The following is a 13,421-nucleotide window of genomic DNA, read 5'->3' as shown; positions in this document are numbered from 1 at the left end:
CCCCCCAGCCCTTCTCTCCTGTGGTCGATAAGGTGGTGAGTGGTGAGCGTGGAGTTTTCTGTACGCATGGCTACTGTAACCATCTGGGTCTGATAATGAATTGATTTTCTCTGTCATTGTGTGTATGTGGTGTGTGTGTGTGTGTGTGTGTGTGTGTGTGTGTGTGTGTGTGTGTGTGTGTGTGTGTGTGTGAGAGAGAGTATTTGAACATGTGTGTGCATGTGTGTCTGTTTGTGTGTGTGTTTCTGTGTGTGTGTGTGAATAAATCTGTGTACATATCTTCCTCTTCCCCTCCCCTTCCATCCACACTCTTCCTCCTTACCTCATCACCAATACCACCTCTCTCTCTCTCTCTCTCTCTCTAGCCTTTATCTTTCTCTCCACTCTCTCTTGTCATTCTTCCCACTTGACACCCATTTTCTCCTCTCTATCTCTCTCCATCTCTTTCTCTCTCCTCTCAACCCTTCTCCATATTTGACATCCCTGGAACATCATCCTGGAACATTAAGCCCTCTCCTCCCCTCCCCCTCCTCTTTTTTCTCTCTTCCCCTGACTCCTCTCTTGTCCTCTCTTCCTCTCCACTTATCCCCTCTTCTCTTTCGCTCTTCCCCTCACTTTTACCCCTAGAATTGTTTGACATGATGGTAATGATGGATAAGATGGCTGAAGTACCCTGACACACACACACACACACACACACACACTCACACACACACACACACACACACCACACACACACACACACACACACACACACACAAATGATGCACAGGTAATCGTTTGTGTTGATCTGAGGTGGACATTTTATTTTATTGCCACATGCTCACACACTCACATACTGGAGCAAATACACACACATTCATGTTCACATTCACCCTTACACAGGTACAAACTCATAAACACACTAATGCCCACACACACATGCACACACAAATGCCCTCCAAACACCCAAACAGATCCTCCCCAATGGGCGGAGCTTAGCATTGCTGCCTCAAAACAAACCTCCTTGGCCTGAGGGGTAGGTTTCTATGGTGACAAAGGGGTGGGTTTCTATAGCAACAGAAGGTTTGGTCTCAATCTCCCACTCCTCTCTAAATTTAGACCGTTCCCCCCAGGCACACACATATAGACACACACAGACAGACAGACAGACACACACACACACACACACACACACACACACACACACACACGCATGCTCACACACACAACAGGTACAGGTACACATACCACCTTTTCAGCCTCACCATAAATGCGAGAGATAGTGAGGGACATGAGAGCATAAAAGAATAGATGGAGAGAGAGAGAGAGAGAGAGAGAGGGAGAGAAACAGGCAGAGAGAGAGAGAGAAACAGGCAGAGAGAGGAAGAGAAACAGGCAGAGAGAGGGAGAGTGAAAGAGAGAATAATAGAGAGAGTAAAACATGGCTGATGGGATTTAAAAAAATAGAAGATACATATATCTACACACACACACACACACATACACGTGCTCACACACACACACACATGCCTGCTTTTGGACGTTTTCCACAGACCCATTTTCTCTGTCTCACTCTCCCACTCCCACACACACACACACACACACACACACACGCACGCACACACGCACCCAGCCTAGGGCCAGTTGAAGGCTCCCGCTTTGCTGGAGTAATAACTCCCAGCATGCACTCTGACTGGCTGCAGAAGCAATCCACAGGGGGCGGAGCCCTCTGATCTCACGGGTGTGAGAGCTAAGTCCTGCCGTGTGTGTGTATAAATTGAAAAAAAGAGATGGTTGTAGGAAGGTGTGCGTGTCTGTGAACAAAAAGTTGTGTCGAGAGAGAAGGCAGAATGCAAGCATAATTATGTACATTAACATGTCTCACACCCTCCCAGATGATGCCCACTCTTGGGTAAAGGTCAGAGGGTCACCTTCAGATTAAAGGTCAGGAGGTCATCTTTAGATTAGTCTGGACTCACTCAGGGGTGATTGTCTTTACTGGTAGAACAGACAGCTAAATAGGATTTATCACTGGATCATCGACAGCATTATTTCCAGAGACGACCGTGTGCGTTAGCTGTGAAGAGAAAAGATGTTCATCAAATAAAATAGACATAAAACAAAACCACAGGAACAATGAGGAACATAGAGCCACGTACAGGATGAGAGGGAATGGAGGCGGGGGTGGGGGGGGGTGGTATCTCTTTATCCAGTCTCTCAGGTGATGTAGCCTCACTGCTGAGGGCTTAAAGTGGAGGAACAGGGGGAGGGAAGGGCAGTGAGAGAAGGGAGGAGAGGATGGACAGAGAAATGGAGAGGAAGAGATGAGACAAAAAGAGGGGAGTCTGGTTTGGATTTTTTCTGTGTGTACTGTGTGCGTGTGTGCGTGCATGCGAGAGCTACAGAGGGAGAGGGATGGGGTTGGATCGTGTTTTCTTTGGCTCTGATGTGTGTGTGTGTGTGTGTGTGTGTGTGTGTTTTCGTGCAGAGAGGTTGGCTTGTTTTTTTCTGGCTGTGATGACTGCATCTAATTTTGTCCAACAGGAAGAGGAGAAGAACCCGATACAGCTAAATATAATCCCAATGTGTGTGTGTGTGTGTGTGTGTGTGTGTGTGTGTGTGTGTGTGTGTGTGTGTGTGTGTGTGTGTGTGTGTGTGTGTACGTTATGTGTACAATCAATACAAATCCCTCAGTCTAGCTGTGTCAATAGCTTCAGACAGTTTTGGCCAATATGTGTGACTGGTATTAATTCATCTGAATTGTACAGTGTTTTAATCTGAACACACACACACACACACACTAGTGCTGGGCGGTATGACCAAAAATGTATATCATGGTATTTTTCAAAATTCTTACGGTTCACAGTATATCGGTATTTTTTCCCCATGCATTATCAGATGTTCATAGCATTTTCTACAGGTTGAGAGAGGAATTGCTGCAGTAAATTGACTAAGGACGGTCTATTTTACTGTCATGATGTAGAATAACTCCACACTACAAGTGCAGTTTTGCATGGCCCCAGAAAATGATGCTGTTTACAAAGAGCCACTCATGATTCTAATGAAGAATCTAATCAGAATGCAAAGACAATTGCTGTGTTCGGTGAGTTGCTAACTAACAACATCACCTACTAGCCAGCTACAGCTGTTGAACAATCTCAATAGAATTTTTGTGACGGTAAATCCCTTTCAATGCAGTATCCCTTAACGTTTTTCCTTAACTAAAGAAACAATTTAAGGTATTCTGTGCAACACCCTTAAATAAACCCCTTACCTAAGGAGAAATTAATAAGCCTTAAGGGTCATACTTTAGGGGAAAAACTTAAGGTGTTTTGTGTTTACTCTCACTATGCCTTGCAGTGGCACCATGCGTGCGTGTGAAAAAAGTCCCGTCTGAAACACTGTCGCGTGGCGCAGCGCTCCAAACGTGTGATCAAATACACCGGTATGGCGGTATATTACAAATGAATATCATAACGAAAATATACACCGGTATACGGTGTGAACCGGTATACCGCCCAGCACTAACACACACACACACACACACACACACACACACACACACACACACACACACACACACACACACACACACAAAGCACAAAACCTGCCCCCACTTAGCCTCAGGGTATTTCCAGTTGTTTTTAGAAGAGCAAACAGATAAGAGAAAATAGATGGAACGATCGACAAGGAGTTCAAATGGGGAGATTGGAAAGAATGGAGTGATGAAGGGACAAATGAAAGAAGGGGGTGATGAAGGGGACAAATGAAAGAAGGGGGTGATGAAGGGACAAATGAAAGAAGGGGGTGATGAAGGGGACAAATGAAAGAAAGGGAAAAGAAAGGACGGCAAGAGAAGAAAGTCTTTTGGACTGAGAGCGACATGAATAGGAGAAAGCAGACAGGGAGAGAGAAAAGTAAGTAAGAGAGAGAGAGAGAGAGAGAGAGAGAGAATGAGAGAGAGAGAGAAGACAGACAGAGAGAGAGAACACAGAGAGAGAATGAAAGAGAGAAAGAGCAGAGTGCTGCAGTGGCTGGTGATTTAGTGTTTAGAGAGGGCTGGCTAAGGCTTAGATTTCCTATGGCAATCATTATCATTTAATCATACCTATTGCCAGAGAGAGATGGAGAGAGTGAGAGAGTGAGAGGGAGAGAGGGAAAGATGCAAACATGTTTTTGCCTGTTTTTTTTTCTTCTTTGAATTAAACTCTAGGTGTTTTGTTTTTACCTTACAGCTGCAATCAGGGTCAAGAGTGAGATTACTAATGCACAGATGACAAAGAAGGAGAAGTGATGGGGGAAAGAGTCCTATGGGCCAGATCAGAAGAGAGAGGGATGAGAGGGAGAGAGATGGAGAGACAGACTGAAAGAGAGAAGAGGGGAGAGGAGAGGAGAGGGGGATAAATGGTGGAAGCATTGGAGGGGTGGAGAGGAGGGAGTGTCTGTCATTAGAGTCAGGGGAGGGGTGGAGTGATGGAGGGGCTGTGAGAGAATGGAGGGATTGAGGTGAGGGGGAGGAGAGAGAGAGAGAGAGAGAAGGAGGAGTGGATGAGGAGTGGAGAAGGAGGGATGATGGATAGGAGGGACAGTAGGGCAAAGGGCAGAACCACCTCTGTCATACTCGGCCTAACACACACACACACATAGATGCAGACACATATGCATATAACATAAACAACCACATATACACACAATGCAACCATACACATACTCACCATCTTCACATACAGTACATGACACAGTCACAGACAGTACATAAATCACTGTGTGTTTGTGTGTGTGTGTGTGTGTGTGTGTGTGTGTGTGTGTGTGTGTGTGTGTGTGTGTGTGTGTGTGTGTGTGTGTGTGTGTGTGTGTGTGTGTGTGTGTGATCTCATCAATATGTGCAGAGAGGAACGCAAGACATAAAGGACAGTGAGTAGAGGAGAGAAAGAGAGGGGGATGATGAAAGAGCAGAGGTAGAGAGAGGAGAGAGAGAAGAAGAGGTTGGTTGAAAGTCAATGGGAGTAAATCCTGTTTGTCCTTTAGTATGATTAGCTTTCTCAAACACGTACACACACTCTCTCCCACTCCCTGTGTGTGTGTGTGTGTGTGTGTGTGTGTGTGTGTGTGTGTGTGCGTGTGTACATATTGTGTATGTGTGCAAGTGTTTTTGTTTACAAATCGTCTTAAGGAACATGACAGCTTCAACAGTAATGAAATGCAATTCACTGGAATCAGAACCGCAAGAGCTGAGGAAAGAAAACACACACAGATAGACTCTCAAGAGCTGAGGAGAGAACACACACAGAGAGAGACTCTCGAGAGCTGAGGAGTGTACACACGCAGATACACTTCTTAAAATAGGATAGATGGTCTCAAAACTTAATGTACTCATTTCCCACAGCCCTGGTTTACAGTCACAAGTGACATATAACACATTTCTAATGTATATCTTGTAGATATGCCTCTGAACACATGAGAGAGAGATAGAAGGAGAGAGAGAGAGAGAGGGACTATACTACATAATATGATATACTGCATATTAATATTAAATTAAATTAATATTATTAAACTGATTGATCTAAGAATGCACTCTTTTTCAGACTCTCTCACTCTCTCTCTCAAATTCAAATTTCAAATTCTTTTTGCTTTATTAGCATGACTGTTTGGATACAGTGTTGCCAAAGCCAGTGTTACAGATAACACAGTAGAGTCACAAAAGAAAGAAAATAGACATACAGCAATGCAGGTAAACATGTGAACACAGAATAAACAATAGCATATGTTAGTGAGTGAGTGAGTGAGTGCATATGTGAGTGAGTGAGTGAGTGAGTGAGTGAGCGAGCGAGCGAGCGAGCGAGCGTGCGTGCGTGCGTGCATGCGTGCGTGCGTGCGTGCGCACGCGTGGGTCCGTGAGTACTCTCTCTCTCTCTCTCTCTCACACTCACTCACAGACACACACAATGCACACACACATGCACAAATCAAGCTGGTAGTTAGTTCTCTCCTTGGCTGTGGGGATGAACCCTCAGCCATGTGTCACCATCTATGGTCACCATGTGACCTAACTCACCCTGACAGGTGTCAGGCCCTCTCCACTCATGTCAAGGCATCAGGGCACGGAACGTGTGCGTATGTGCACGCCTTGACCTCTAAACACACTCACACACACATGCACAACAACAAATGTTATTCACACTCATCTTAAACGCTTTACCCTCAGTTATGCACATCTACACACAAACTCACTCACTTGAACATATGCAATCATACACACTCATGTGTAGAATACAATTCATACTGACAAAAATGAACATGTATGTTTGGTCAGATAGTATGCATGTACTGCACTCTCTCATAGACACGCAGCATGCTATGCTGTCTTCTTACTCCATACCATTATGCTGTGTACATTCTTTTAAGGTAATTGTGTACTAAACACTACATCATGGAATGGTCTCAAGTGTCGCATTTTCTGTAAGAAGACACTAAATCTGTTTTGTCCTTGCCTCTCTCTCTCTGTCTCTGTCTCTCTCTCTCTCTCTCTCTTTCTGTCTGCCTGTATCGATGTTCTTGTCACAGGATTGGTGAAGATGTTGCCCGGGCAACAGATGGAGTTGGCTACCCAGGGAAACACTTCCGCATGGGTTTCATGACAATGCCAGCTCCTCAGGACCGCCTCCCGCCTGCTTGTGGGCCGGGTTTCACGGTTCGCTCCCAATCACTGCACTCGGTGGGCGGGACAGAGGAGGAGGGAAGCCCCACCTCCAGGAAGCAGCCACCCCCAAAACCGAAGAGAGACCCCAACACCAAGCTCAGCACCTCATCTGAGACTGTCAACAAGGGCGACGGTGAGTTTGTGTGTGTGTGTGTGTGTGTGTGTGTGATTTTTGTGTGTGACTGCATGCATATCTGTGTGGAGGGGAGAGAGATCAAACTCATAACTCATAACTAATTCTGTGAACAAAGGAAATGGTGTGTGCGTTTGTGTGCGTGTGTGAAAGCACATTGGTGTAGGACAAAAGGCATTCAATTGAGGAGAATAAACTTTTTGTGAGTGTGTGTGAGTGTGTGCATGTGTGTGTGTGTGTATGTGTAGAAGTGTTCACACAGCTGCCAGATTCTCTCTCTGCTTCTTGCCTCCCTGTGAATTATACATGGGTGCTAGTCACGCAACACACACACTCAAACGCTCACAAAAGATATTATCTTTCATTCCCCTTCATCAAATACCTTTTTGATCTACACCAATCTGCTTTTTCATTCCTTCTATTCTCTCTCTCTCTCTCCATTTCATTTTATATTCCTGTCTTCATGCTGAGGGCACTTATTTAGAGTAGACATGAATCACACACAGTATGTGCACTGTGCACTGCACACCCACACACAGACCCACACAAAGAGACACACACCCACACCCACCCACACACAGACACACACAAAGAGACACACACCCACCCACAGACCCACACGAGGAGACACACACATTTCCTCCACTCTTCAGTAGTCTGAGTTCATCAGTATGAGGAGACTGCGTGATGTACTAAGAATTACCGCCAAATTACCGCATGTCTCTGGCGCTGTTAGCACCTTAAAACATGGCACCTTATACAGTATACAAAAGAGACTGCACATGGATGAAAGCGTATTTTGCCTGGCACTGGAGTGCAGAATTGCGAATCGCCTTTTTCTTACTCGTGCATATGCATTTATGGGAAGGTCGAGGGGAAAGTGGGAATATTGGGCAAAAACATGGGAGGAGAAGTGCTAATAGCGATTGATTAGGTATTACAACATATGTATGAAAACAGCGCACGTCTGTTTTGCAGTGAAAAAAATCCGTCTTTTAAAAGCAGGTGTAATCCAAATTGCGGTTAAATGCGTCAATTAGAGAAACTTTCAGAGACAACAGAATCAGTATTCAGAGCACCAGTTTTTTTCTTCATTGTAGTATGTCAAAAGCAATCTTAACTTTTGTTTACCTTTCTAATGTCGTTCACTTCCCAATCTGCTAGAATAGGGCATTATGGGCACCGCAGATTGCGTTGACGGGCGGTGATGAGCGCTGTTTCCCTAACGAAGTGAAAGCTTACTAAATTCCACACAATATGGCAAGGCACAGCATTCGCTTTCTGTAGACAGAAAAACTCGCTATTTGCGCTGTCCTTGTGCATCGAGCCCTCAGTCTCTTCACACACAATTTCTGGGCATTGTGTATATGCATGCGGGTGTGTCTGCATTTGTGTGTGTGTGTGTGTGTGTGTGTGTGTGTGTGTGTGTGTGTGTGTGTGTGTGTGTGTGTGTACTTAAATTAATGAATTTCACATTCACAGACAGATGATACACAGAGATTAACTGACACACAGACTAGTCATACCACAACAATGTAGCCTGATCTCAGAAGCAGATCACACACACACACACACACACACACACACACACACACACACACACACACACTATGCACTCTATGGAGAAAGTTATTGATATATAATATGTGCTCCATCAGTGGGAAAACTGAAAATTAGAACACGTTCAGAAATATCAAGACAGGATGAAAATATATTGATTGTACGTGTGACCCATATATTTCTCCTATCCGCACACAAACATGTTTTCTCTCCCTCTTTCTATTTCATTCAAGCTTTGTTGCGCTCTCTCTTTCAAACACTCTCTCTCTCTCATACACGCACACACACACACACACACACACACACACACACACACACACACAGCCACACACACACAGATAGTCACATAACTCAATAATACAGCCTCATCACACTGGCAAAGATGGATTACTTTGCCCATCTTTCCAGGAACACATTTCAGCTGCTTCTCCTCACTCCCCATTGGCTGGCCCGTGCTTGAGCTGGCACACAACTGGATGCAACAGGGCTGCTAAGGCCACATGGTTGCCCTTGTGGTCTTATGAATGGGGACAGAGGTTGCCGAAGGCAACGTTCAAAGCTTGGACTGCCTCATCTGAAATGACGTGATGGCAAAAGCCACATGATGTGTCATGAATAAGTACACACGCAAGCAGGCACACGCACATTGAAAAAGATACAGAAGTACAAACAAATACACAAACAGACACATATAAGACATAAAGGGCTGCAAGGGCAAAGTCAATGAGAGGACACACACACACACACACACACACACACACACACACACACACACACGTGTTCATACACATGAGTGAGTTCAAAGCAGTTTGGCAAAAACTGTGCTCGTCTCAGCTGTTTCTGTCTAAACAGTGATGTAATCTCCTCTGTTTCTATGCCCATCTTCATCCATCCATCCATCCATCCATCCTCGCTCTTCTCTTCATCTCTCCATCATTCTTTCGGCCCCCCTCTCTATCTCTCTGTAGATTACTCCTCTGGACCAATGTCAGGAATTTATTCAGTAAATAGCCAATTCTTCTCTGACTCTTCAGAGACCTAAAATGACCACCACTGGGTTAAACCAAACAAATCCATTACTAACAGGATACAGTCAGCATTCACTGGTAAATGTGTATTTTGTTTAGTAAATAGAGGCGTGATAGATGTGTTGTTATTTGGGAAAGGTGGATTTTAATTTTAAATTAGTGCTGGTGCCTTGATTGGTTGAATCATTATTTACAGAATTCTGATTTCTTTGTTTTCATAATAAAAGACAAAAGTTCAAGTTAAATAGAGTCACCTGTTTTTATTTAGCAATAAACCCTGCGAGGCCGTAGGTTTCAGTGTTTTTAAAACAGTTAAGGGGAGGTTTCACCACCTCATGAACCCATGGCCTCGTGGGAGTTATTGCTTTGCTAAAATAGTTTACTACATATACCTGGCAAGATTTCATAACATAAAGGCACAGCAACGACAAATGTAATGATTTATTCATAGATAATAATTTTTCCGCCAAGAAATATATTTCTTCTGTCAAAATGGTTGCCAAGTCAACGCCAAGACGCAGTAATTCTAACTTTTTTATGATTTTTTTATGAATGCAGAGGAATATAGAATGAAATGCAGTCAATGTGAAGAGTTGCGTTGGGTTTTACAATGGCATGAATGTGATTTAGCCATCATAACCAAGGACTGGAACTATCGGATTTAGAGTATAGATTTGGAGCTTTCTATGAGTCCACTTAGTTGCTCTGTTATTGTCAGGACAGTGTTTCATATTCCTAAAGAAAACCACAAAACCAGAAGAGTAAGGGCCCTATCATGACATTCTAAAGTGCATCGTCACTCGTCAAAAGTCTATTCGAATTTAGTAGGATGTCCAGTTCACATTGGGAGGGGTTTCGTTCTCAAAAGTGGAGCGCATTGCGTAATAAGGTGTTCCTAGGTCTTTTAATCAGTCATATGGGTGTGTTTGGGGCGTAACATCATTTTAAACCAATGAGAATGACATCTGTCATTCCCTTTAACGGCGCAACGTGCGATATGTCAAATAAATGCATGGGTATTTTGGCATTCAACGGCGCATTTGAAGGAGGCTGCTTGCGAGACCGTATGGAATAGTCATTCTTAAACCATGCTTTACTAAAACCTAGCATAGCCTTCACGCATTTGCACTCGTCTATTATTTAAACTCATTGGCAAAGTGAAACTAACTTCACCAAGGAGTCAGTCAACGACAAGACAGTTATATGCAGTTACTTTCACTATTGACTGACAATGGGTTACCATCGAAAACATAGGCTGGAAAAAGCAACACTTACCCTAATGTTGCTCAAATGACTGAATAAAACAACATTTATCCTGCAGAGGAGTTGCTTATATCTCGTGACAGTGCGTCTTCAGCTGTGCTCCATACGTGTCTCTCGCCTCTCCCCTAATCACTTTTAACCGTCATTACCAATTTGCAAATGATGGTGAATAACTACTCATCATGAGATGTACAGTATTTCGTAATATCTTTATTCTAATTATGTTTACCATTGTAATCGTGCAATTTGTAATGCTTTGCATGGACGTGCGCTGGTGTGCGTTCATGAATGATAGAAGGATGGTGCGTGCACCTGCCAATATGACTGTTGACATGCGCTCTTAAAATAGCATATGAACAACTCGCCATTGACTTCTGACCAGGTTTAGGTGGTGTATGATAGCAATTTTTAGACAATGCGCCAGGTCCCTCCCTAGGTTGTTAATTGCCACACCCCTGGGCGCAATGCTTAAAAAATAAAGGTGCAAAATAACGAATTCAACTTCGCGCCGGTGAATAACGAACTTTACGCCATGCGCTGGTGACCCAAAATACAGCCCTAACATACCTTTCAGGGATGTAGGGCAGAAAACTATGCCAAATCAATAACACAATGTTATATTTGTAATGTTTTTCTCATTTTTTATTCGTGTGTGTGTGTGTGTGTGTGTGTGTGTGTGTGTGTGTGTGTGTGTGTGTGTGTGTGTGTGTGTGTGTGTGTGTGTGTGTGTGTGTGTGTGTGTGTGTGTGTGTGTGTGTGTGTGTGTGTGTGTGTGTTTTTTTTTTTAATGCATTTGCTGGTGGCCATTGATTTGTCAGATGCTTGTTGAGAGGGTATCCCCTGATGTGACTTCTCTATCGTTTGAACTCAGACACACAGTCAGAACAACATGACCCCATTTGAGAGTGACAGTGAAAGAGAGAGAGAGACAGACAGAGACAAAGGCCAGAGTGGTACAGATGCAGAGATGGATGGAGAAGGAGGAAATGAGGAGAGAAAGAGAGAGAGAGAGAGAGAGAGAGAGAGAGAAGAGAGTACCTGCTTTATGTTCTAGAACATGGTGCCCTATATTCCCCCACGCAACTGTGATGTCAAAACCAACTGGAATCAGCATCAGTGCACACACATACAAACACACACTCAAGCACTCACAATGTACATACACACGACTCACACACACACACACGTTGCATTGCGACTCACACATGTACACACATACACTCTATACAAACCCTTCACCTTAATCACAGCGGCATGGTGAGGGTGAGAGGGAGAGAGCTAACAGGTGTGAGAAGACTGTGTGTGTGTGTGTGTGTGTGTGTGTGTGTGTGTTGGTGGGTGACAGGTGGATAAAGACAGGTGGAGAGAACCTCAGGCTAACCTCATAAGTCTGTGTGAACGTGTGTGTGTGTGTGTGTGTGTGTGTGTGTATGTGTGTGTGTGTGTGTGCGTGTGCGCCCGCACCTGTGTGTGCATGTGTATGTGAGTCTAGCTCCAGCTGACAGAGTGTGAGGAGTGTGTCCCCGTTCTGTCACAGCGTCCAGGGTGGGGCACTGCAGTCGCTTTTATCCGCTTCCTTTTTCTCTCTGTCCCTCTCTTTCTCTCTACCTCTCCCTCACTCCCTCTCTCTGTCTCCTTCTCCATCAGTCTCAGGGGATTTGGGGATGATGTCATGTCTGTCGCTTGTACACACTCACACACCCTCTGTGTGCTCTGTGTGTGTGTGTGTGTGTGTGTGTGTTTGTGTCCCACAGTCCAGCTGACGTGGATTTCTGCCATCTGTGCCACTTATATAACACACAGACACACAGATGCACACACACACACACACACACACACACACACACACACACACACACACACACACACACACACACACACACACAGACAGCAGCAGGAGCACTTCACCCCTGGATGAGATGATGTAATATTTTGGGGGGAGGGGAACTGGGGTTAAGGAGGTTGAGCTCAATAGAGGAGAGCAAAGACTGAGATATACCCTGGAGAACCATGGCAACCGTATCTAAGTCTTTGAAAAACACACCACACATATGCACACACACACACATGCACACACACACACACACACACACACACACTCAATCATACACATGCACGCGCACAGACACACACACACACACACACACACACACACACACACACACTTACACACATACACACACACACACACAAATGTCTGCTAAGATCATTCCCCCGCTGGGAAAAGTCGGTCAGGGTGCCCTTTGCTGGGCAGATGTGATGTGGTGAGTGTCAGCCTGAGAGAACGAAAGAGAGAGGGGGGAGTGTGCGTGAACGAGTGAGAAAGAGAGGGATGAGCGGAGAGATGAATACTGGTGAATACTGAGCTGATTAGTCAGAGCTGAATTCATTCATGAAGTTGGACTGACCTAGTTTTTCTATAGATATTTCTCTGACTGTATGCAAGTCCTGTGTGTGTATGTGTTAGTGTGTGTGTGTGTGTGTGTGTGTGTGTGTGTGTGTGTGTGTGTGTGTGTGTGTGTGTGTGTGTGTGTGTGTGTGTGTGTGTGTGTGTGTGTGTGTGTGTGTGTGTATGTGTAGTCTCTCCTTATCAGAGGCTGAAACAGAGCTCAACATCTCTAGGCTGACGTCATTGGCCTAGGACACAGGAACACGCAGACACATTAACACACAACCACTACCACGGGCACAAATATACACACAAATATGTGTTCATATTCACTATGCACAGAAACACTCATTAAAGCTGCTAGAT

The 13,421-nt window shown here is 44.6% G+C and overlaps 1 protein-coding gene across 1 annotated transcript in view; it reads left to right on the top strand.

The window, feature by feature from the left end:
* nyap2a (neuronal tyrosine-phosphorylated phosphoinositide-3-kinase adaptor 2a) overlaps positions 1–13,421 on the top strand; it is a 30,534-nt gene that overhangs the window by 1,875 nt on the left and 15,238 nt on the right. The window contains exons 2-4 of the mRNA XM_076282322.1: positions 6,547–6,815; positions 11,945–11,964; positions 12,942–12,969. Of these exons, the coding sequence (XP_076138437.1) occupies positions 6,547–6,815; positions 11,945–11,964; positions 12,942–12,969 (317 nt within the window). The remainder of the gene's footprint in view (positions 1–6,546; positions 6,816–11,944; positions 11,965–12,941; positions 12,970–13,421) is intronic.

Source organism: Alosa pseudoharengus, unplaced genomic scaffold (genome assembly GCF_046254945.1).
Source record: "Alosa pseudoharengus isolate Yale_2024_CS ecotype anadromous, Long Island Sound unplaced genomic scaffold, YU_APseudo_1.1 YU_APseudo_1.1_scf_13, whole genome shotgun sequence".
Classification (NCBI taxonomy): domain Eukaryota; kingdom Metazoa; phylum Chordata; class Actinopteri; order Clupeiformes; family Clupeidae; genus Alosa; species Alosa pseudoharengus.
Note: the sequence above shows the minus strand (reverse complement) of the source record. Positions and strands in the feature narration are given on the sequence as shown.